The sequence below is a fragment of the Loxodonta africana genome, chromosome 7, assembly GCF_030014295.1.
Source record: "Loxodonta africana isolate mLoxAfr1 chromosome 7, mLoxAfr1.hap2, whole genome shotgun sequence".
Taxonomy (NCBI): Eukaryota; Metazoa; Chordata; class Mammalia; order Proboscidea; family Elephantidae; genus Loxodonta; species Loxodonta africana.
The window spans coordinates 65,375,402-65,400,899 of NC_087348.1; the positions used below are offsets into that span (position 1 = coordinate 65,375,402).

Sequence of the window (25,498 nt, forward strand, 5' to 3'; positions counted from 1 at the left end):
TCGGGGTAGTGGGAGGCTGAGTGGATGGGGCTCTGAGCCCCTGACCCCTGCTCCAGCCAGAGTAGCTTCAGTGTTGCCTGTTTTATGCACTGGGAGATTGAAAACAATTTAACTAGTCTAACTCCTACATCAGTGGTTCTCAAACTCTGGTGTGTATCAGAATCACCAAGGGTGATTCTGACAGTTAGCCTGGGGTGGGTGCCAGGACTCTGTGTTTTTAACAAGGGCAGATGGTCATCAGGCCATGGTTTGAGAAGTACTGGCCTAACTTCTTAGACATGCAAAGGTAAGACCCAGAGAGAAGCAGGGAGTTACCCAGAGCCCCACAGCCCAGTGGGAGCATAGGCCACACTAGGAGTCTAACCCTGATAACTAGTCCACTGCCCTTCCCCCGCACCACAAGCGTAGCTGAGCCAGGAAACAAAACAGTTTCCATGGCAATACTTAGTGCCTTGTGCCTGTTGGGAAGCCTCATACAAACTCTAATCTGAACCTTCAGCTGGAACTTTTGTGAAATGTTGCCTATTTGTTCCAGGCAAGGGGTCTTGGGGTATAGGAGAAAGGGAAGAGGGATGACGCTATTTGGGTCATGTGCCTGTATATTAGGAATTCTCCCAAATTTACTAATAACTGACAGCAAGATAGGCCAGACCAATGAGGGCCAGGAACAGGATCCTAGGCAGGAGACATGGGGCCATCCCAGCAGCAGATGGCAAAGGGAACAAGTGTTGATTGAGAATGCATCATGTGATGGTCACCATGCTGGGCACTTTATGTATTCATTTTTAAAAAAGAAACAAGGGAAATATGATTGTTCTTATTTACAGATAAACTGAAGCTCAGACATACCGTATTTTTATGCAAATAATGCACGTGTTATACGTTTTTTGCCAACCTTGCCCTCCCCGCACGAGACATTTTCATAAGCACATTATACTAATTTTTTCTATAAAAAAACCTGTTCAACTATATGGATCATAACAAATTATGGATAACATTGTGAAGAATGGAAATTCCAGAACACTTAATTGTGTTCATGAGGAGCCTATACATAGACCAAGAGGCAGTCATTAGAACAGAAAAGTGTTCCATCAGGAAAGGTATATGACAGGGTTGTATCCTTTCACCATACTTATTCAGCCTGTATGCTGAGCAAGTATTCTGAGAAGGTGGACTATATGAAGAGGAACACAGTATCAGAATTAGAGGAAGCCCTCATTAACAACCTTTGATATGCAGATGATACAACCTTGCTTAGTGAAAGTGAAGAGGACTTGAAACACTGATGAAGGTCAAAGACTACAGCCATCAGTATGGATCACAGCTGAACATAAAGAAAACAGAAATTCTCACAACTGAACCAATAAACAACATCATGATAAGTTGTCATGGATTCCATTTTACTTGGACCTACAATCAACACCCATGGAAGCAGCAGTCAGGAAATCAAAAGACACATTGCACTGAGCAAATCTGCTGCAAAAGACCTCTTTAAAGTGTTGAAAAGCAAAGATACCACTTTGAAGACTAAGGTGCACCTGACCCAAGCCATAATATTTTCAGTTGCCTTGTATGCATATGAAAGCTGGACAGTGAATAAGGAAGACCTGAGAAGAATTGATGCCTTTGAATTATGGTGTTGATGAAGAATATTGAATATACCACAGACTGCCAGATGAATGAACAAGTCAATCTTGAAAGGAGTTCAGCCAGAGTGCTCCTTGGGAGGAAGATGGCAAGACTTCGTCTCACGTACTTTGGACATGTTATCAGGAGGGACCAGTCCCTGCAGAAGGACTTTATGCTTGGTAAGGCAGAAAAAAAAAAAAAAAAAGGTAGAGGGTCAGCAAAATAGAGGAGGACCCTCGACCACCAGGATTGACACTTTGTCTGCAGCAGTGGGCTCAAACATAGCCATGATTGTGGAGATGATGTAGGACCAAGCAGTGTTTTGTTCTGTTGTGCATAAGATCTCTATGAGTCGGAACTGACTCTAGAACACCTAACAACAACAACAAGCTATAAAAAAATATTAACATAGCATGCTTATGAAAATACTTGGGGGGAGGGGTACAGTTAGCAAAAAATGTATATCAGGCGTGTTATTTGCATAAAAAGTAGACAGTGACAAAGGCAAGATCAAATCCAAGCCCTGTCTGGCTTCACAGCTACAGAGTAGCAACAATTGTGTCAAATTCTTTGACCAGCCAAGTGAGGACTTGAGATATACGGCACAGCTGGCTTTTACTTGTCTCAGGAAGAGGAGGGTCAGCCTACAGGCACCTGGGTGGGTGTTCACTGGAAGAGCTGGCATGGCCTAGGCTGGGCCAAGCCTGACAGGACAGGGTTGGTCCTAGGGCTGGAGGTGGAGTCTGTCTACTCCTTAGCTCTGATGTTTCCCTTCCCCACAAGGGAGGATGCAGATGTCGAACAAGAGGACTTCAATACTGGCTGCCCCTACTCTGCTTTAAACCTTTGGTCTTGTCTGATCTTACTTGCCTTGAGGGTTCCCTACCTGATCCCTCCCTTCCCTCATCCCCTCCCACATACACATGTCCATTCCTTTGGATTAGTGACTCCAGTGCATGGCCTACCCAGCTCTTTGTCTTGGCTTCCCTTCAAGGGACAGTCTGGGGCAAAATAACACCTATTCATTCCTAAAATAAATATTTACTGACACCATTATGTAGCCATAACTTTCTAACTGCTAGATACAACAGTTGAACAAAACAAAATTTTGTTCTCCCGAAGCTTTCCATTCTAGTGAGAAGACTAACAAGTAAGTATATGATAGGTGCTAAATACTATAAGGAAAAATAAAGCCATGCCAGGGGATGGAAAGATGGGTTATGGAAGGAAAGGCCTCTGAGAAGATGACATTTGAACTAAGTCCTAAATGAAGGGAAGGAGAAAGCCATGTGGATATCTGGCGGTTGAGTGTTCTGGGCAGAGCAAATAGCATGTGGAAAGGCTAAAGCCAGAAGCCCAACTGGCCTGTTTGAGGAACAGCAAGGAGGCCATTGTGGCTGGAGAGTAGAGAGTGAGCATGGGAGTGGTAGTGGTGGGGATCAGAGAGGTGGCTAGGGACCAGATGGTTTAGGACCTGATAAGCCAAGGTCGGGACTTTGGGTTTCCTTCGGAGATAGGGAGCCATCAGAGGATGTGAACTCTGGGGACTCATATGCCTGGTCTCCGCCTTAAAGCCTCCAGCCCCTTTGTCTGGGAGGGAGACCTGTTAGTTAGAGCTGAGCTCACAGGAGACTGGGTATCTAGCTGGGGACATGTAGGGTCAAGGTAGGCAGGGAGCCGAACGGTACTCCCCAGGCCACCATAGCTGCAGTTGTGTGTTTCTTCTCAGGGCGAGGGCTAAAGGGCCTCTCGGAGCTGTCTACCCCACAAGCCCTCACTTGGGTGGCCTCATCATATTCCCTAGGGATCAGACTATTCCCCAAAGAGAATCTGATAGCAGGGGCTGCAGCATTTGCCCTGAGAACACTGCCACCTCTCCCACTGACACCCCTGCCCCAGGAGAGGAGCACTGTGGCTGTGTATCTGAGCCCTGTAGCCCTGGCCACTCACCAGGATCAGAGAAGAATGCTTCTTCCAGTGAGGCCAGCAAGGGAACCTGGGCCGGTAGATTATAATTATCCAAAATGGTAATTTTCCTTTGAAACATTATATATTTTTTATGACATAGGGACAATGATAGCAGAAATTAATATTTATTATCCCATGTGGTATGCATACATTCCAGCCATGCACTTGATTCAAGAAAAAAAAATAAAAACAGAAGCTATAATTCAAAGTGATAAAGCCACTAAATTGGGCCACATTGACATAAGCGCACCATTAGCTCTTGAGCTGCACGCTACTCACCTGGTAGCTCCTACTGTTTGTCACTCTCAGAATTTCCCAGCCTCACTCAGGTTTATAATCTCTTAGATTCACCAGAGGTCTTTGTTTTGGGAGTACATTCATTCATGTCTAATAGGCACTTTCATCTTTCCTGTTGCCGTCGAGTCAATTTTGTCTCATAGTGACCCTACAGGAAAAAGTAGAACTGCCCCATAGGGTTTCCAAGGCCGTAAATCTTCTTCTTTTCCCCCATATTTTATTTATTTAGTATTATTATTAATTGTGCTTTAGGTGAAAATTTACAGCTCAAGTTAGTTTCTCATACAAGAATTTATACACATATTGTTATGTGTCACTAGTTGCAATCCCTATGATGTGACAGCACACTCCCCTGTTTCCTGTGTCCATTCAACCAGACCCTGTCCCTTCCTGCTTTCTCATCCTGCCTTCAGTCAGGAGCCACCCATTTGGTCACGTGTATCTGCTTGAACTAAGAAGCACATTCTTCACAAGTATCATTTTATGTTTTATAGTTCAGTCTAATCCTTGTCTGAAGAGTGGACTTCAGGAATGGTTTTAGTTCTGGGTTAACAGAGTGTCCAGGGACCATGTCTTCGGGCGTGCGAACGTCTGGTCTCAGACCATTAAGTCTGATCTTTTTATGTGAATTTGAGTTCTGCTCCGCACTTTTCTTCCACTCCACGAGGGACTCTCTGTTGTGTTCCCTGTCAGGGTGGTCATTGGTGGTAGGCAGGCACCATCTGGTTCTTCTGGTCTCATGCTGATGGAGTCTCTGGTTTATGTGTCCCTCGTGTCTCATGGGCTAATATTTTCCTTGTGTCTTTGGTGTTCTTCATTCTTCTTTGCTCCACGTGGCTTGGAACCAATTGATGCATCTTAGATGGCTGCAAGCTTTTAAGACCCCAGATGCCACTCACCAAAGTGGGGTGCAGAACATTTAAGGCTGTAAATGTTAACTGAAGCAGACTGCCACATCTTTCTCCCATGGAGCAACTCGTGGGTTCAAACCCCTGACCTTTTGGTTAGCAGCAGAGAGCTTAACCACTGTGCCACCAGGGCTCCTTTTGTCTCCCACACTAGAATGTAAACCCCGTGCGGACAGGGACCTTGTGTCTTGTTTGCTACTGTATTCCTTATTAAAGCATTGTGTGAATATCATGGGCACTCTATAATTCATCCGCTCATGTGTTTACTCAACTCTGGCAGATAAAGAGATAACTAAGAGACAGACTCTTCCCAAGGGTGTTTGATCCCTCTGAAGAATTTTTTTTTTTTCTCTCCTGGGCTTATCTTTCCCAGGCACTCACCTCACCACAGTGAACTGTGGGATGGGAGCTCACTTCCCTAACCTAGCACTTACACTTGATGGGAGCCTAGTGAATGTGTACTGAATGAATTGCATTGAATTCAGCACAGCACCAAACACAGAGCAAGTACTCAGTAGATACTAAGAGATCAGACCTCTAGAGGGAATTCCATCTCAGATTCATGTGATCTGTTCCCATGTGAATTCTAGCACCCTAATCTTCTTCCATGGTGGCGTAGTGGTTAAGTGGTATGGCTGCTAACCAAGAGGTCAGCAGTTCGAATCCACCAGGTGCTCCCTGGAAACTCTACCAGGCGGTTCTACCCTGTCCTATAGGGTCGCTATGAGTCGGAATTGACTCCACGGAAGTGGGTTTGGCTTTGGTTTTTGGTAATCTTCTTCCTGCATGTAGATTCTTCTGGTCCTGCCCAGCAACCCCACTATTGCTCTACTTCCCCAGACTCCTCTGCTGCCCACGGGTAATTCCCAAACAGTCTTGGGGAGGACAATGTAGGGAGGCTCTGGTGGTGACCAGGCTCCAGGAATGGCAACAGTTCGGCAGCTCCTGGCTCAGAGCTGCATCCATACCCCTCTGCTGGTGCCCCTTAGAGATTGCTGTGTTCATTTAGTGAGATGAAATTTAACAGAGACTACTTTAAAGTTCCAGCCAGGCATGAAACACCAGCACATAAAGACAGGCCAGGGAGACATAGTATAGCAGCTCATATAGAAGCAGGTTAGTATACATGCACTTCGGGTTCAGCCAGAGTCAGCCACCTTGTACTCCAAAGCATCTAACATGACCTCAACTAAACTCATAGATGGGGAGTCTCTAGGAAAAGATGTGCATCTTAATGGGCTCATCATCTCTAAAGCCTCAGCCAGCTCTGGGTACCGTTCTTCTAGAGGAAGGATGACAACCTGGATCCTGTCAAGAAGAGGGAACCCTGGCTGGCTATGGGGACAGGCCACCAGTCATATGGAGAGAAGATCTTTCACCTGGAGTGAAGAAATTGTAAGGATAGGAGAGTTGTCTGCAAATACTTGAAGGAATTAAAATTCAAAGGTGCTTGAAGCCAAGCCTCTGCCCTTAGTGCTCTGTCCACCAGGGCCAGATAGCTGCCTAGTACCAGGTTCTACATCAGGCCTGCTAGTTCACAGCCTCACTGTCACACCAGGTCACAGCATGTGCTTGTTTCTGGACCCCTTCCAGCTTCCAGGTCTTCATCCACAGAGTGTGATCAAAATACCTTCTTCCCAGGGCTGCTCTGTTAAATGAGATGGATCACGCAAAGCCGTCAGCACCATACGCGGCTACAGTAGGCCCTCAAGAGAGTTAGTTTCCTTTTCTTGTCCCCTCTCTTGTGCAACTGATAAGCCCAGAAAGCCAGCAGTTCTGATAGAGAACACAGAATTCAGAAAGACAGTCTGTGGGGAGGATTTCAGTTGTTTATAAAACAGGCCAACACATTTCTACCTTTTAAGTTCTAAATCCGTCATCTCTAGCTCCCTAGATCTAAGAATAGTCACCCAGGGGAGCCAACGTGCCATGGCACGCTCTCTCCACAGGTGACTAAGGAAATGTACCCACAGCAGCCACAGCAGCCTCCTACTCCTGGGGTGAGGGGGGCAGGGGCAGGGAGGGTGGCCTCTGCCTTTCTCAGCTTGGCTCATTTCTGAATCTCTTGCAGACTCAGCTTTCTCTTCCATACAGTGTTGATCCAAACACCTTCCTCACGGGGCTGCTCTGACTGTTAAAGAGATACCCTCAGGCAGAGCAGTGGGGAGGCTTGTAAGTGGGACCTTCAGCACGACACTGCCCACTCTGGGCTTCGGTTTCCTCTTATATAAAGGAAGAAAGATTGGCAAAAAGATCTGAGCAACCTTTTGAGCTACAGGGTTCCAGAAGGGGTTCTAGAGTGGTACCAGGCTTATAGCCTCAGAACAAGACCTCTGAAGACAAACCCACCAATTCAACACATTTTTATTTATCACCTGAACCAAGACCATTCCTGTATGGTTTGAGGGAGCTAACCTGTGGGCCTGGGTGTGTATACCTCTACTCTGCTGTACTGCCTCCACCTTGGTCCTCTCTCTTTCTCTCATACACATCACACCTACCCACAGCACCATGCAAGTTCTCCAGGATCAGAAGGACTTTTGATTTATCTCATCCAGCCTCTGCCCGCTGTAAGAATGCCCTCTCCAGTACGGGCTCGGAACCTCCAGTAGCAGGGCGCATTGCCGTGTGAGCAGCCGTCCAGGTACAGCGTTCTTCCTGGCCTCTACTCCCCACCTCCAGGGATTGTCTTTTGACCCTCTAGGTGTGGAGAGAACACACAGCTCCGTTGTCTCACTAGCCTTTCATTCATTCACACAACAATTATCTATTGATCACTAATATCTGCCAAACACTGTTTCAGGTGCTGGGATACAGCAACAAACAATACAAAAGTCTCTGCTCTCAAAGAGCTTGTGTTTTGGTCAGGAGAGAAAGATAATAAACAAATAAACAGTAAAAAATGTAGATAATGAACCAGGTAAGGTGATAGAGCGGGACTGGGGTGTGTCTATGGTAAACAAAAAAACCAAACCCGTTGCTATCAAGTCGATCCCAACTCATAGTGATCCTATAAAATAGAGTAGAACTGCCCCATAGGGTTTCGAAGGAGTGCCTGGTCAATTCAAACTGCCAACCTTTTGGTTAGCAACCATAGCTCTTAACCACTGCACCACCAGGGTTTCCATGTCTATGGTGGGGTGTTGCTATTTCATATGGCAACGTCAGGGAAGGCCTCTCAGATAAGGTGATGTTTGAGCAAGTACTTGATCAACTGGAGGAAGTGAGCCTGTGGGTACTGGGGCAAGAGCATTCCAGACAATGGGAGCAAAGTGCAAAGGCCTTAGACTAACACTGGGCAAGTGTGAGGAATAGTAAGGAAGTCATCATAGCTATGGTGATGTCAGCAAGATGGAGCATGATAGAAATGAGGTCAGAGAAGAGGCTGGAGGCCAGCTATTGTTTATTCCAAGTAAGAGGAGAAACCAGTGGAGAATTCTGAGCAGGGTAGTGCCTTTTTCTAATAGGTTTTTTTTTAACAGGGTCACTCAGGCTGCTATGTGGAGAATAGACAATAGGGGCAGTAGAGGCAGCAGGGAGACCAGTTGGAAGCCCATGCAGTAGTACCAGGGAGAGGTGATGGAGTTGGTGAGAAGTGGCCAGAATGTTCACAACCAGCATTTTGAACCTTATCTTCCTAAATCTCTCCTTCCACAGCCCTGGTAGACAGCCACAGCTTCGTCACTGTCCTCCTTGCCTCTAGGCCCTTCCTCTTCCCCTCCTGTTCCCACCCCATTCTCAGTGCTCTCATGGGCCCTTGTCTGGAGGGCACCCTGGGCAGCTGTTTCCTCTACAGCCTTCCCTGAGACAATTTGGGCCTGTAATCCCAAACATCTCCAGAGTAATTCTGTGGGTGAATAGCCCCACTTCCTGATTCTGGAATGGCTCCTTCTCCTACCTCAGCTCTGGCCTTGAGGGCATCATTGGCCCTGAAGAGCGACAGATGGGCTAATTACTGAAAGGACCCTGTGCTGACAGAGCCTCTTCCCTCAGCCTGGCCCAGTGGGCCACTCCCAGTAGGTGCTGCCCCTCTCCTGGGACAGTGTGACCAGGGACAGAGATATGCAGCTTTCTGTTCTTGAGGCCTGTGGCCAGGAGGTAACTCGGGCCACAGAACAAAGGAATAAAGACAAGCAGCCAGGCACAGGACTGGGGTTGATGGCCCCAAATATCAGCATTGTATGTATTCCTCCTGCACTGGTTTCCAGACAGAACAGGGGGCTCAGAAAGACCATGGGCAGGGGAAAGGCCCGGATATATTCACTTGCACTCAGTAGCTGTATCTGTGCTAGGACCTGAAGAATGATGGATGATCCAGCCCTGCTCCCAGCCTCTACCCACTCCCAGCTCACAGACTGGTGAGACAACTACAGATAGAAATAGTTCTAGAACCAGGAGGGGTGTGATGTGTGTGCTTAGAGAGGTCTGGGTATTCCAACAGCCCAGTGGGGTCCAGCCCTATAAAAAAGGCACAATTCACTTCTGCAGCAAAAAAGAATGTTATAGGGATCAATGAAGGCAGCTCGGAATGGGCAAATTTAATTGGGTCATCTCCATTTAAGACTGGTGGACTGGTACTCATCCTTCAAAACCCAGCTAAGAGTTAACTTTTGAAACTTTCAGTGACACCTTCTGCCCTCAAAAGAGCACACCGTCCTCTTCTCTGTTACATCTGAACCATAGAAATACTGTTATTGTTCATCAATCATTCTGTGTTTTTTTAAATTATAAAAAGGTAAATACTGGTCTCTCTTCCCCCATTTCTCCCTCTCTTTCTCAGAGACTGTTCTCAGTTTAGGACATATTCTTCAGGATTTGTACATATAGACATATATAGGGGCTTTACAGAAATTGAATCACACTCTATATTGTTCTACAGTCCATTTTCTCTTAAAAATGTCATCGATATCTTCAGATTGTCAGGTAATAGAGCTCTACCTCATTTCTTTTAATAGCTGCGTATTACTCAATAGGAGAGTCAAGTTATAGTTTCTTTAAACACTTCTCTATTGATGGATATTTGGGGGGCTCCCCCAGATCTTTCTCATTTACAAGCAATGCTACAGTAAACACCCTTCTGTGTGCCTCCTTATTTACACATGCCATTGGTTCCCATAATCGTCTTTTCCCATGCTGTCTTCCCCATGAACTGGGAGCCCGAGGGTAGAAACTGAATTTTCCTCTTCTCTGGCTATTGTGTCTAGCACAGAGTCTAAGCCCAAGAGGCATCTACATAATGAAACTGAATGGACTCTGAGCCAAGTCGTGCCTATATGAAAGGACTGGGTGAATTCTGAGAGCAGGCAGCAAGTCCATGGGGCTGGAGCAGAGAGCTAGAAAGGGGGTGACCAGGTCAAGAGGGACACACCCCAGAGGGTCCTAAGAGCCAGGCGAGGGGCCTTGACTTAGTCTTATAGGTGGTGGGGAGGCGGAGGAATTGTTCTTGGAGGACCTAGTCCAGTTGTAGTTTAGCTTGATTTCCTCTACCAAGGCCAACTGCCTCAGTGTGAAGAAGAGATTAGAGGCCAGCAGGTCCATTAGTAGCTGTTACAATCATCCAGGCAAGAGGTGGTGAGGACTTGACCCCCTCTTTCAGTCCTATACACAAAGTACTTGAGGAGGCCTGTATTCTAGATTCCTCATGATAATTCCTGCTCACAGCAGGACCCTAGGGACCATCCCAACAGTTGTTGCTGTTTGGGGAGTTCCCCATGAGTGTGGGTGGCTGGACACTCAGAAGTTTTTCCCAGATAGTCCCAGTCAGCTGTCCCAAGGCTGACTCCATCCACAGCGAAATTTACCAGCTTTCTGAATCCAGAGTGTGTCCCCCCGCCCCCTTTCCCCATGAAGGTCCTCAAACCTCAGCCCTCTTCACTCTCTCAGCCTACGTTTCAGGAGAGCAGTCCTGACTGGTGGTCTGAGCCTGTGCCAGCTCTGGGATAGGCAGGAGACAACAGGAACCATTAACTGCCTGACTTTTTATAACTCTTCCTCCTCCCCTCCGACCAGCTCCCACAGATGTAGGAGGTAGGCAGGCTTCAGCTGTCGTGCTCACAAGGACTGCGTGAGATAGTGCTCCTTCTCTCACCAGCTATGGCTCCTGCCTTCCGTTGCTGATCTTGTCCCCACACAGGTGGGCTGTTACTCTGTCCCTTTTCTTAATTACCTGGGATACTGACAGAGGAGGTCCTGGACTCAGACTACCTGAGTTTGAATACCAGCTTCACTTCTTACTAGCTTATCACTTCCTACTTTGCACAATTTATGTGACCTCTCTGGAAAGTGGAAATAATGTTAGACTGTAATTCACAGACTTGTTGTGGGGATCCAGTGAATTAATACTTGTAAAGCACTTTTCACAGGGCTTGACTTTTCTTTCACATGGTTTGACTTGGGATTTCTGAATTCTAGCCCTGACTCTATCCCTTAATGGCTTTGTGACCATAGACAAGTTATTTCACTTTTCTGAGCCCAGTTACCTCATCTGTAAAATGGAAGTAATAGCACCTCAAAAAAACCAAAAACCAAACCTGTTGCCATCGAGTCAATTCTGACTCAGAGCAACCTGATAGCACAGAGTAGAACTACCCCATAGGGTTTCCAAGGAGCAGCAGGTGGTTCAAATTGTCAAACTTTTTGTTAGCAGCCATGGCACTTAACTACAGCATCTCCAGGGCTCCAGAAGAACACCTCAAAACCAAAAACCCATGGCCATCGAGCTGATTCTGACTTGCAGCGACCCTATAGGACAGAATAAAACTGCCCCATAGAGTTTCTAAGGAGCACCTGGTGGGTTCGAACTGCCGACCTTTTGGTTAGCTGCCGTAGCTCTTAACCACTGTGCCACCAGGGTTTCTGAATAACACCTCCGAGGGTGGGAATTAGGTGGCATTTGTATGAAAGTGAGACGCACCATCCCTAGATTGCAGCCCTCATCTTCATCGTCTGAGATAGTGGCCGGAGCTCCAGCCAGCACATCCTCACTGCCAGCAATACCAGGGATGAAGGAACAGAGAAGATGGGGCAAAGGACAGATGCCATCTGCCTTTTAAGGAAGGGTCCCATAAGCTGTTCCAGAACATTTTAGCTTGAACCTCATTGGCCACACTCAGCTGCAAGAGAGGCTGGGAAATGTAGTCTTTATTCTGTGGTTTGAGGAACAACCAGGAGTCTCTGCCACACATGCTCAGCTGTTTGCCCCTTCTAGGCAACGCCCTCCAGCAGAAATGCTGCTCCCTCCCTGGCGTTGGGCTGCAGTCCCAGCACCATAAGGCTCATGAGGAACCCAGTTGCCAAGAATCTCAGGCAGGTGCCACAAGCCCTGAGCAGATTTGAGTCTTGTGTCCAGCCTATGCCAGGGACCCTGCTAGACCTGAGGTTCGGCTGCCCGCAGGGGTCACAGGCTGGTGGGCTGTGAGCTCTATCACTTATCACATCCTGGATCAGGCCAACTCTATTGAGCCCACACAAGCAGGGGTGCCTGAACTCTGAGGGGCTAGGAACTTCCTCTGTAACTACAGGGCTCTCCAACCAAGGCCCAGCCATGTACTCAGGGTCAGTAAAGAGATCTTGCTCAATCAAGTGGGATTTAAATATCCTCAAGGAACTGGCAAGTGCAAGGCACACTGCAGAGAGCCCTTCTGGAAAGCCGGGAATCATCCTGTAACTTAGCCGCTTTGAGAACTGGATGTTTCTTATTCCAGGGGCTTAAGGAGAGATTTACCAAAGGCCACTCTCCTTCCTCTCACTTCTACATGAGAATGGCCTGTACATTAGCATCGCACCAAGTCCAGAGGGCCTTCCCACCTTCCCTGTGCCCCTGCAAAGGTGACCCTAAGTGAGGTATGGGGCAGAACCCATCCTAAAACGCAGAGAAGCTCAGTACTTAAAGGTGTTCTGTGAGTCCTGTTAAGGGGATAGGTAACCAGTCCTTCCCTTTCCAAGTTCTACAGCCTGGGTGTTTTCTATAGAAGGTTTGTTTAAAGTGGGGAACTCTGAACCTCTTGTCATTCCACCCTGCACCATCTGCTGGTGCCCCTCCCTTCTCTCTGTGCCTTTTGCCGCTGGCGTGGCTTCCTTACTTTATTCTCCTGTCTGCATGGTCTGCTTCACACCTCCCCCAATTAGGGGTTTTAGCAGTCACCAACCATGTGCCAAGCACTGTGCGAGGGGAGCTATATGTATTGACTCATCCAGTCCTCCTCCTAGCAACCCTATGAGCTAGGTGCTCCTATTTCCCACGGGTGAGGGCTTATGTGTCATAATCACACATCTACGTGACGATTTGGGACCCTAGACAGCATAGTACAGTGTGTAGTAAAAAGTGTATATATACCAGGGCTTGGCAAACTACAACCCTCATGCCAAATCCAGCTTCTAGTCTGTTTTCGTACAGTCCTGTGAGCTAAGAATGGATTTTAAAGGGTGTAAAAAAGAAGAATATACAACAGAGACCAAATGTGACCCTCAGAGCCTTAAATGTTTACTATCAGCCCTTTATAGAATGAGTTTGGCAACCTTGGTTAGAATATGTAGAGTTTAGCACGGATTCTGGAGCGACAATGCCTGGGCTCTACTGCTTTCTTCATTTCCTGAGCCTCAGTTTCATCATCTGTAAAATGAGAATAATCTATAAAGTGTGCCTATAAAAAAAAAAAAAAAACCTCACAGATAAGTTAAAAAATATAAAGCACCCCTAACCCACAGTAGGTGGTTAAGAGCTACAGCTGCTAACCAAAAGGTCAGCAGTTCGAATCCACCAGACACTCCTTGGAAACTCTGTGGGGCAGTTCTAACCTGTCCCATAGGGTCACTATGAGTCGGAATCGACTCGACAGCAATGGGTTTAGTTTTTGTGGTTTAACCCAGAGTAAACTTTCTTTGGAAGTATGGGGTGGTGGTAGTAATATTTCTGGGCCTTCACCAGGCTCCTCCACCCAGTGCGCATGAAAGCCCCGGCTCTAAGCCTCCGGCTACTGCAGCCCCAAGCACTGCTTCCTCAGAGCAAGTTCCTTTTGGCTGGAGAAGAGGGACCTGCCAGCTGCCCAGGGTGCCCCATCGTGCTGGTAGGTCAGCTCTACCCTTCCTCCCACCCCCATCCCTGCTGACCGTCAGCTGGTGCCACTCACTAGGGGTGGGCATAAAGCCCACGCCAGGTGCCCAGCTAGGCCCAAAGCTACCAAGCCTCTTCCACTCTCCCCACCTCCTGCCTCAGATCGGTCTGGCTGAATCGCCTGCTTGACTGCAGGAGATGAGGCCAGGGGATCATCCTCTCTGTGTGCGCTTCCTCATTCTTGGGCCAAACAGGCAGACATCTGTGTTTCCCCAGACCCAAGCTTTTGGCCAATGATTGCCTTCCTACTGGGGAAAAGGAAAGAAAAGGGTAATCCTGGGCCAGTCAGGCTCCCTCTGTTAAAATGGTGGTCTGCAAAACAAATTTCAGCAGATAGTACATAAAATGTAAAGAGTTAAAAATTCAAATCATTGAAAAATCAAAAAGAATATTTTATAATCTGGATTGGGGATAGGCTTTCAAGTCTTACAAGCAGTGGAAGAAATTATAACATAAAAGATCAATACAGTTTACTATATAGAGCCATAAAACTACATATATCAAAAGACTCAAACAATTTTAAGTCAAGCTGAGAAAAAAAGGATATTTATGCCAAATATGACAAAGAATATCTTTAAAATTAAAATCTTTAAAATTACAACTCATAACAGGTAACTTAGCAATATTTAGCAAATATTTATGTAGTACTAATATAACTGTATATATTTATAAAACATAAATATGTTTTATATTTAGATTGTTAGTAGTATATAAATATTCGTACTAAGTATTTTACACAAATTTCCTCATTTAATCCTTGTAAACAACTCAATGAGAAAGGTACTATTATAGTTCCCATTTAACAGATGAGGGAACTAAGGCACAGAAAGGCTAAATAACTGACTAGTAATGACTAGTATGGAAACCCTGGTGGTGTAGTGGTTAAGTGCTACGGCTGCTAACCAAAGGGTCAGCAGTTCGAATCCTCCAGGCGCTCCTTGGAAACTCTATGGGGCAGTTCTACTCTGTTCTATAGGGTCGCTATGAGTCAGAATCAACTTGACGGCACTGGGTTTGGTTTTTTTTCATTTTTTTTAATGACTAGTACATGAAGTTGCTGGGATTTGAACCCAGGTCATCTGGGTCTGGGATCTGAATATAGCAGATACTTTTCTACAGTAAACAGGAAAAATATATTACACAGACAATATACAAAAGCGGAAATATAAATATCTGAAAAACAGAATTATTTTTCAATTTCAGTGGTAATCAAAGAAGTACAAATTAAACAGTGAGATACCATTTTTTGTCTTCAAATCAGGAGAAGTTTTTAAACATTATGATATTAATAAATACTGGCAATGCTGGAGTAAGGTGGAGACTCCACAGATTGCTGTAGGCAATATTCAAGCGACCTTTCTTAAAAGTAGTCTGGCAGTGTGTATCAGAAGTCTCAAAAATGTCCATGCCCTTTGAACAGGAATTCCCATTTTACAAATCTAATTTGAGAAAGTAATTACAGATTTAGACAAGTATTTATGCATAAAGATATTCATAGCTATGTTACAAAAAATGATGAAAATAGAAATAACCTACATAGCTGACAATAGAGTACAGGTAATCTCCACAATGGACAATTAGGCAGCCATTATAAATACATTTGAATAACAATGTCATAAACAGGGTGGAGAACACATTTGCAATGCATATAGCAATAGGGAATTATATAAATGAAATAATGTACAAAGAAAACTGATACACCAATAAGTAAAACAACCAAATAGCAAAACAGGCAAAGACAATGAATAGGCAGCTCAAAGAAGAGGCAACTTAAATGGCTAATGAACATTAAATGGTGCTCCATCTCACTAGTAGTCAGGGAAATGCAAATTAATGAAATGTATTATCAGGATAGCAAAACAGTCTAGTGGCAGAGATACAGGGAAACCCATGGCTGGCGGGTATAAATGAGAGAAAAGCGTTGGAGAGCTATTTGACCGTACCTAGTATAACCATTTGATTCCCCAGTGACTCACTTCTACTTCTAGGGATCAACCTTGCACAAGGATCCATTTGTACAAGGAGACATGTTCAAGGATGTTCATTGCAGTACTATTTACCAGTTGCCAATCCGACACAAAGGGTTCTTGTCTTTTCCCAAGTAAGAATACACACGAAATACAAACTTTATCTTCAGCAAGCTTTATTTTGCTTGAGTCAAGCAAAAGGAGTCAGCGAGAATCTAAGCCTCTCCAAAAGACTGACTTAGGGCTTATATGGGTTCGGTGAAGACAATAGAGTAATGAATATTTCATGGGCTTCTTTCAAGGGACGGGTACTTCTCAGAATAGCTGTGCATGTTAGTTAGGTTGCACATGCATCTGGAATCCAAGGTGGAACCCACTGATATTCAAGATGGAGTCCTCTCGGCAGCCCTTAGTATCACTTATTATGGGATATAGCGCAAGCACACTGATCCTTGGCACTATGGCACCATTTCGAAGGGCTAAGGAAGGTCAAACAGCAGTCACACTCTGCTCCTCTGCACGTAGGGAGCCTGCAAAGGAGGAGGGGACTAGAAAGACACTAAGAAGGAGATAGTAATTTATGGGCTGCCACAATCCTATCTCATATTGACAGGGTGGGTTCCTGTTTACCCAGCATCTACATGGTAATCTTTTAACAGCTTTTTGTTCCCCCAGCACAGTTAACTGTATCTATCTCAGTACTGTTTATAATTAATAAACTAGTGCTGCTTAGTCAACTTAGTCAACTAGTCAACTTGTCAAATACCACAAGTGGATGGCTTTAACAAAGAGAAATTTATTCTCTCACAGTTTAGTAGGCTACAAGTCCAAATTCAAGGTGTCAGCTCCAGGGGAAGGCTTCCTCTTTCGGCTCTGGAGGAAGGTCTCTGTCATCAATCTTCCCTTGGCCTGGGTGCCTTTCTGTGCAGGAACCACAAGTCCGGAAGAATGGACAAATCTTTATCTCATATACTTTGGACATGTTATCAAGAGGGACCAGTCCCTGGAGAAGGACATCATGCTTGTAAAGTAAAGGGTCAGTGAAAGAGAGGAAGACCCTCAATGAGACGGATTGACGCAGCAGTTCCAACGATGGGCTCAACCATAGCAACGATTATGAGAATGGCACAGGACCAGGCAGTGTTGCATTCTGTTGGTTGCTATTAGTTGGAACCTACTGGATCGCACCTAACAACAACAACATATACATAATAGAATGCCATGTACAGTTAAAATAAATGAACTAGATCTGTGTCAACTCAAATTTCAAAAACAATGCCAGATGTAAAGAGCAAGTTGCAAAAAGGCCCGTATTTGCGTGATACTATTTATGTAAATCTTTTAAACAAACTGAAAATATTATGTAGTATTTAAATACACATGTAGAAAAATATAAGATAAACGTGCAGATAATATACAACCGACTTCAAAATAGTGGTTACATTGGGGAGGGATGGATAGATTGGAAGTAGGGCTTAAACTGTATCTTTACAATTTATTTTAAAAAAGGGAAGAGTTGAAACAAATAGGGCAAAATGTTAACTAATGTCCTAAATCTGGATGGGGTATGTATCTTTCTGTTAAATTATTTTCTGTACTTTTCTACATAGTGAGCTGTCTCAAAATTTCAAACAAATTATTTTTAGTTTACTGTTTTGGATAATTTGTAATTCCTTGGAGAAATGTTTGCGTTATAATGTTAAGAGATAAAAGCAGCATACAAATATCTACACGTTTCAAAAATTAAAGGTTTGAAGGCGATATCCAAAATATGCTTAATAGTGGGCACAGTCCTGAAGTCTGCTTTTCTTTATACTTATCCACATTTTCTATTCTTTCTTTTTTGCCGTGAAGATGTATTACTTTTATATCCAGAAAAAAGGTTAAAGAATGACAACAGAAGACAGTGAAAAGATCAGTGGTTGCCAGAGTGTCAGTGGGAAGGGGGAGGGATGAATAGGTGGAGTACAGGGCACTTTTAGGGCCGTGAAACTATTCTGCATGAGCTTGTAATGGTGGACACATGGCATTGTGCATTTGTCAAAACCCATAGAACTGTACAACACGAAGAGTGAACCCTAATGTGAACTGTGGACTTTAGTTAATAATAATACATCCATATCTGTTCATCAGTTATGACAAATATATCAAACTACTGCAAGATGTCAGTAATAGGAGGCAGGAGGGGAGAGAGAGTGTATGGGAACTCTGTGTACTTTCTGTGCAATTTTTCTGTAAACCTAAAGCAGCTCTAGGAAATAAAGTCTATTTAAAAAAAAACAAAAACTAAATGCTGGGAAACAACAGAGCAACTACAGGAAAACATGAGTGCAGTTAGAGTCTAGCAGACCTCCCTAAACCTATAAAGAGGTGATGTGATAGAGTGTCAGGTTGACCTGGGCTTGAATGCTGGCTTTCCCACTTTCTGACTGTGTGACTGACTTTGTTCATTCTTTTATCTTTTAACAAACGCTTATTGAGCACCGACTACATACCAGGCACTGTACTAGGCACTAGCGATACAGCAGTGTACAAAGCATACGCAGCCCCTGCCCTCACAGAGTATATAGTCTGTGAGGAGGGGATAGTAGACTCATCACCACACAAATCATATATCACCACAAACTCTGAGGCCCCCTATGTATAAAGGGCTATGAAGAGGCAATTACAAGAACCTAATTTGGATTGGGTGGCCAGGGAATCTGGCCTCTGAGTGACACTTAAACCAGAATCAAAAGGGTGAGGAGGTCTGGAGCCCCCACTAAAGTGAGGGCTTTGAGAGAAAAGAAGGCCTGCAGGGCATGTTTAGGATCTGAAAGAAGGCCAGGGTTGCTGGAGCGTAATAAGTGAGGCCAGCCAGGTGGTCAACCAGATCACTGGGAAATGCCTCAGTAAGGATGGTGGGAAGTGATTGAAGGGTTTTAAGCAGGGGGGTGACATGATTTGCAATTGTAAAAGATCTCTTTGAAGATTGGAGTGGATGAGACACCAGTGGAGGCTGTTGGCATGGCCCAGAGGACAGAAAATAGTATTCTGGATCAGGGTGGTAGCTGGGAGATGGAGAGACATGGAAGGATTTGAGATATTTTTGGAGGCAGAGTCGGCAGGTCTTGGTGACAGGTTATATACGAAGGATGGCAGTTAGGGGAGAGCCAAGGAGGACCGCAAGGTTTGGGACATGAAGAGTTGTGGGTTAGTGAAATGGAAACACTGGAGCAAGAGCATCCTAGGGGGCAGGGGTGTGGAGCAGGGAAAGTGAGCATGCACCAAGTCTCGCTGAGCTGTGCTTGCTTCATGTGTAAACTGTGCTCTTGGGGTGAGGTTTTCAGCCATGTTTTCTTCTCCTCCACAGGTGGGGTGTGCTACTCTTGGGGCTGGAACGAGCACGGCATGTGCGGGGACGGCACTGAAGCCAATGTCTGGGCCCCCGTACCAGTGCAGGCTCTGAGGTCGTCAGTAGGACTCCACGTGGGCTGTGGAGCTGGCCACTCCCTGGCCCTCTGCCAGCTGCCAGCCCTTCCTGCACTGGACCAGGGCCCCAAGGTCATGGACCCTTCCCCAGATGCCACCGAAGATGCCGGATCTCAGGAAACAGTGGACAGAGAGAGAAACTAGAAGAAAAGACAATGAGAAACTTCAACCCAAAACCAGTCTGGGTTGTAGTGGGAAACTTGTGACAGAGAACGTTTAATAAAGTGGTTTTTCCCACCAAACATTTTCCCAGAGAATTGCCTTACCAGGTTGTGGGGTTGGCCTGAGAAGGGCTCAGGAGACCCTGATGGTTGAGCTGACCACACACCGGAAAGATGGGAGGCTGCCTGCCCAGTGTCCGGGGCTCAAGGAGACAGACACCCTTTCTACTACTCAGCAGATGAGAATGACGGTTTAGGTTCTCACCAAGGGACATGGAAAGCTAAAATACCAGCAGGAATATTCCAGCCTATTCCTGCTTGGTGGGGTCAGAAAGCTCAGTCCTGTCTCCAGTGGCTTTTTTGATCCAGCCGCATTGGATTCAGCAAGACAAAGGGTTCCTAAGCCATGCTTAGAGCAGCCACAAGCCTCTCCTGGAGTTTTATTCTCAGAACTCAGAGCATGTAGTTTGCTGGTTCAAGAATATTGAGGGACCCTGTTCAGATGGCCTGGATACTTAGACAGGAAGGAGCTCTTGATGACCTGGCCAAGGGAGAAGGCTCTGGAGTGGGGGTGGAAGGAAGTGGAGATGAGTAAGTGGAGGAAAAGACAAGACTTCTGGGAAGACCCAGCAGAGGATACCCCCAGGACAGACCAAGGGGCTGAGAGCCACTGAAACTCTCAGAAGATTTATGCCTTCATCTGAGCCAGGAAGAACCCTGGAACTAGCCTGTGTACCTGTAATTGCCAAGCTCTGTGGTTTCAGATGAAGGTCAGGGGTCTTAAGGTCACAGCATGGGGAGGGGAGTCTGTAAGGATAACAACATCAAAGGCTAAGAGTTTGACCCCTGATATCTGCCCCCAGGCCCTAGCTTCTGTAGGAGGGGGGCCCTCAGGTGAGATGGGAACCAAATTGGATCGCAGGCCCCTTGCTTCCTCCAATTTCAGCTCTGGCTCTGGGGGACACAGCACCTTTCTTGGTGCTGTGGCTGGCAACAAATCTTGGCCAGAGGACCTCAGAGAGGCATTTCTCCAGAGCGCAGTGTGGCAGTGTCAGCAGCTAGCCAGTCAGATTTGTGGCCCATCCCACACAGTCTTCTCTTTGTGACTCAGAAGAGGGTGTGGGTCTGTAAGGGCTGGGCTCCGATGGCTCTTAGAGAAATTACAGAATTCCAGGATATCAAAGCTGGGGCGTCCTTTCATGACTATCTAGCCCAGTGGGCTTCCACTGCCTTCTTTAGAGCCCTAAGATTCTCCTGAGAACTCAGTGGCCACCTGGTAAAGGAAGGCCAACTAAACAGGCCCAGAGACCCTATCTTCCACTTTAGCCAAAGCAGCTTTATTTTTATGTGTATTATATATTGGGTTTCATACAGGTTTTCACTTGATAAGGGGTCCTTGAGAAAGTTTAAAAACCACTGATGTTATCCAACATTTTCATTGTAAATATGAGAAAATGGAGGCCTAGCAAGGAAGGGACCTCAAGGCGTACACCTTACCGCTGGTCCAGAGTCCTGATTGGGAAATGACCCAGCCAGGGCCCGCCCTGAGCCAGAGAAGAGTGGGATAAAGTGTAGCCCTGGGACCTGGGGTGGGCACAGCTCAGGAGAGTGGGAATGAGGGCAATCCTGAACATCCCAGGCCTGAACCTAGAGATCACCCACAGCTGTGGGCTGACCTCAGACACCAGTGCATGGAGTCCTCTCAACCTTGAACCCTAGAAACATGGCTGCTGTGGCCAGCAAAGCCCTTGACCTGCCCCTTCCCACAACCAATAGGGGCTAACACAGCCTCCAAGCACTGTTATGATGGAAGAAAGGACATTTCCATGCTCTCTCAATTGGTTTTGCCAAGCTGACCAAGCCTACAGAGACGGAGCAATCAGATGGCCCAGAGATGACCCATACCCAAGTAACTGGCCACCCCGCCTGTCCTACAGGCTGGGTGGTCTGCATCAGACACAGTTCAGAAAGCAGTCCCACAATGAACAGTACTCAGGCACAAACCTCCCAGTGTTTCCACTCACAAGGAACCAACACTCTCTCTCTCACAGGATTGCAAAGTGCCCTCCAACCTCTTTCAGCATCTGCTGGAAGAAACCAAAATCCCAAGTCCTCTGCTGCTGCATCCTAGTGCTTCTCCTAAGCCTCCTTGTGGGCACAAGAAAGATGTGTCTTGGGGTTCCTTTTCATGCTGAAGCTGGGTAAGGTGGTACATCAGCGCTAAGCCCTTTGATCTAGAACCTGAGACCCTCAGAACCTGAGTAAGACCCATCTTGAAGCAGTCAGGGTACAGATAACCTAAAAAAAAAAACGAAAACCAAACCTGTTGCCATCAAGTCAGTTCTGATTCATAACGACCCTATAGACAGAGTAGAACTGCCCCATAGAGTTTCCAAGGAGTGCCTGGTGGATTCCAACTGCTGACCTTTTGGTTAGCAGCCGTAGCACTTAACCACTACGCCACCAGGATTTCCAAAAGATAACATACACATGGAATAATGAATGGCTCTAGAAGACATCACAGATGGTTCCATCACCTCCAGTTCCTCTATTCTGCCCTTCTCAGTAGCAACCTCAGGCAGAATGAGCTTTCTCAAGGTCAGCTCACTGGCTCCATCTGAGGAGTGCCTGAAAGTCCCAGAGCGGCGAGGGCTGTTGATAGCATCTCCTATAGTCTTTTCTGGCCCCTTGATCCGTACTGGTCATTCTCAGACTAGTATTGTAGATGACCAAGCCCTCTTTCCTAATAGATCATGAGCTCTTTGAGAACAAGGGACCAGGTCCTGATCAGTTCAGGAACACCTTCACCCAGGACAGGTCCTAGTACAGAGAAGGTGCTCAGTAAACATTTGTTGATGAATGAACTGGCCAGTATACCCTCAGGGTCACTGTGAGGACCCTCATTGCTTAAATGAGTGGGCTTTATGGTCCTTCCACCCCCCACCTCCAACCTCTTTTATCCCTTTTACAAATGTTTGATTATTGTGGGTTTGAAGTCAGTGTTCAACATCATCACCTGGTTAGCTAGTAAGCCATAGGAGCCAACTTGAGAAAATACCCACTAATTTTTTAAGTTTCTTTTCTTTTTTTTCTGATTGACTAAGTGAATTAGACTTCACAGTCCTGTGTGAGAAGGGGGAGAGGGAAAAAAGAGGGGAGCGGGACTCTGCTGTGTCCTCACAGGTCTTTAGTGTGGTCACTGGAGTGACTGTTGAAAGTTGACCACTTACTGAGTGCCTCACTCTCCCGTCCTCATCACAGCCACCCCATCTTCCCTCAATACCCCCACCCTTGGTCCTCGTGGATTGTGAGGGCCACCAGACCAATGTTAGATGAGCTTGTGCTTGGTGAACAGTGAGTCCGTGTCCAGGATTCAGAATAAAGCACACCACCATGCCCCAGGCACCCACCACTTCCAGATGAAGTGACTTAGGGATAACTGAGGATTGGGAGTTAGTGAGTTAGTTGAGAAATGGTTGGGGTCTTAGAGCGAGGGAGTTCCCAGTCCTAGGGTGTATATGTGCAACTACTACAAGTTCAGAATTCGGAGTGACTGGAGCACAGAGGGAGGTGGGGAGTGGGGAGTTGGAAGAGGAAAGGCGGGCAGGACCTTACAAGCCACCTTGAAGAGCTTAAACTTTATTCTTGGAGCAACAGGGTGTTTAAGCCAGACAGTGAGGTGGTCAGACTGCGGGCAATGGCAGATGTGAAGCAGCCCCATCTGTCATGCCTATGATGCTTCATGAAGGAGGACAGGAGGCCAGGCCCTGAGGTTCCTGGGATTTAGTACCAGTGACTCTAGTGTTCCTGTCAATTCTACTTCTAAGGGCCAGACCCAGGGAAGTCTCAGTTAGCTTGAGACAGCTTAACCTGAGCTCTGGAGTCAGACCATCAGGGTAAAAATGGCTTCATCACTCATTAGCTGTGTGATCTTGGGCCAGTTTCTTAACCTCTCTGGGCCTTGTTTTCTAAAATGGTAATGTTGAATTATTGTGAGCTATTTTGTAAGATGCCCAGCACATAGTAGATGCTCAACGTGTATTAATCCATTTTCCCATTGGCTACCATGTCCCTGAAAACCCATATTCCAAATGGCTTTGTGTTGAGTCTCACTTTGAGTACACCAGAAGCACTTCCCTGATGGGGACCCCCAGGTAGAGTGAACACTACCTTCCCTCTAGCAGCCAAGGCTACTTGGCTGGTACATCCAGAGGGTCATGAATTGTTACGTATTGTGAACCTGGCAGATCTTTAGCCACATAACCTCTGGGGCAGATGCCTGAGCATACTCACTGCTCCACCGACCCCCACCTCCTTGGTTTCCAGGCTGCACAGGGCACCCAGAAGTTGAGGCAAAATCTTAGCAAGGATGGGGAGCTGTTAGATGAGACTTTGGCATCCACCTTAAGCCTCCCACCCCGATTGTTGACTCAGGCCATGCCGGGAAGTATCAGGAGAACTGAAATGGAGGAAAAGACATTCCTGGATTCTCTAATGGATAGGAAGAGAATTGGAACCCCAACTCCCCACCCTACCCCCACCAAAATCAAGTGAACAACCCAAGCAAATCAAGATTCCTAGGACAGGGCTCCACCCTTTCAGAGACAGACACCTCCAGGCTAAGAGAGCTATAAAATGAGGTGGTCCACCAGACTGAGTCCAACAAGGGGTGCAGCTGGGTGGGGCACCAGATCTGTCAGTCAGACCCCTGTCTTTGACTCCTTCAGATTCAAGATGAGCCCAGGAGGGACATGACAGCTCTGCAGACGGGGCTGGGAGCTCTGACACGGCCAGATTCAAGGATTCATCAACATGGCATGATTCCATGGAGAAGCTGCTATGTCAGGAGGGCCACCACATGCAGCTGTGCTGGTCTTAGGGTCAGGTCCTTATACACCCAACCCCTTCTGAGAGCTGCCTCCCTTCCCGCACCCAGTAGGATCCACAGCCCGAGGGGCTACCCAGCCCAGCTGGCCTGCAGAGGGGAGTCCAGAGGGCATCTTCTTCCTTAGGGCTTGGCTTTTCCCCAGTGAGAGGCCAGCCAGCACCTTACAGTGGGTCACTCCCCTCTCTAGGCCTCAGTTTCATGTCTATAATGCTCAGAGGTTGACTTACATAACCTTTAGGGACTCTTTCTGCCCGAGCATTCCTGGATTCTCTAATGACCAGAGTAGCCCACCCGTAGGCTTACCCCAGCCCAGCTACAGCAGGCCTGACCAGAGGCCAGGCGCAGAACCACGACACTGCCTGAAGGCAAGAAAAACCCAAATCCAGGCTTCATCTCAAAATTCAGCTTTTTATTATTGGGGGTCGGGGCCCAGGTAGAGGGGAGGTTGTTGAGCTAAAGCATCATTGTTCTCTTTCCAGGAAATGCTGCGAGCTGCGGTGAAAGCTCGAGATGTTGCATTTTTTTCAACTCAAGCATGTGTTTTTCAAAAATATCATCTGTTCCCTACCCCCCCAAACTAATTTTAGAATCAGACCAAAGCCAAACTACTGTCCTCTGTTTCTGTTGGGAAAATACTATACTTATTTGAGATGCAGAAGTGCATCTCTGCAAACCTCCCAATTATTTCAGGAAAACAAATCTGCTTTAGACTATACAGAAACCATGATACAAAATTTATTTCATGCGAGAATCGCTTTGCATAACATTGGGCATGCAGTTTTTTACTCTGAAGTTCTAAATTGCATACAATGCCAGGTTGTGCCTTAATAAAGGTGGAGGAGGGCCGCTCCTCCCGTGGTCCTGATCTTTTTGGTGCTCTACATCTTGATTTTAAAGTGACACTTTGAAAATCCGTATGGTGTTGATTATTTACTATGAACAATTTGTCATGAAAGGTGGTCACATGGGATCTACACACCAATAAGATGACAGAATCAACCTAGACTAGTCGCTGTCAGGGAGAGTCTTGGGGTGACGTCCGCAGAGTCACAAGCATGCCAAACGGAGAGGGAAGAAGGCAGAGGCGCGAGATTCCA

General features: G+C 46.4%; 1 protein-coding gene across 5 annotated transcripts in view; it reads left to right on the forward strand.

Moving 5' to 3' along the window:
• The window catches only part of SERGEF (secretion regulating guanine nucleotide exchange factor), a 267,343-nt gene extending 247,649 nt beyond the window's left edge, over positions 1-19,694 (forward strand). The window contains exon 12 of one of the 5 annotated variants that reach the window (XR_010322456.1): positions 19,234-19,299. Coding sequence is in view for 4 of the 5 variants with exons in the window: in XM_003412150.4 (XP_003412198.3) it covers positions 19,234-19,496 (263 nt within the window). In the remaining variant the exon portion in view is untranslated. Of the gene's footprint in view, positions 1-19,233 lie in introns of all 5 variants that reach the window. The other 4 variants (XM_003412150.4, XM_023550808.2, XM_023550806.2 and 1 more) reach the window with 4 other exon arrangements.
• Positions 19,695-25,498: the final 5,804 nt, after the last annotated feature.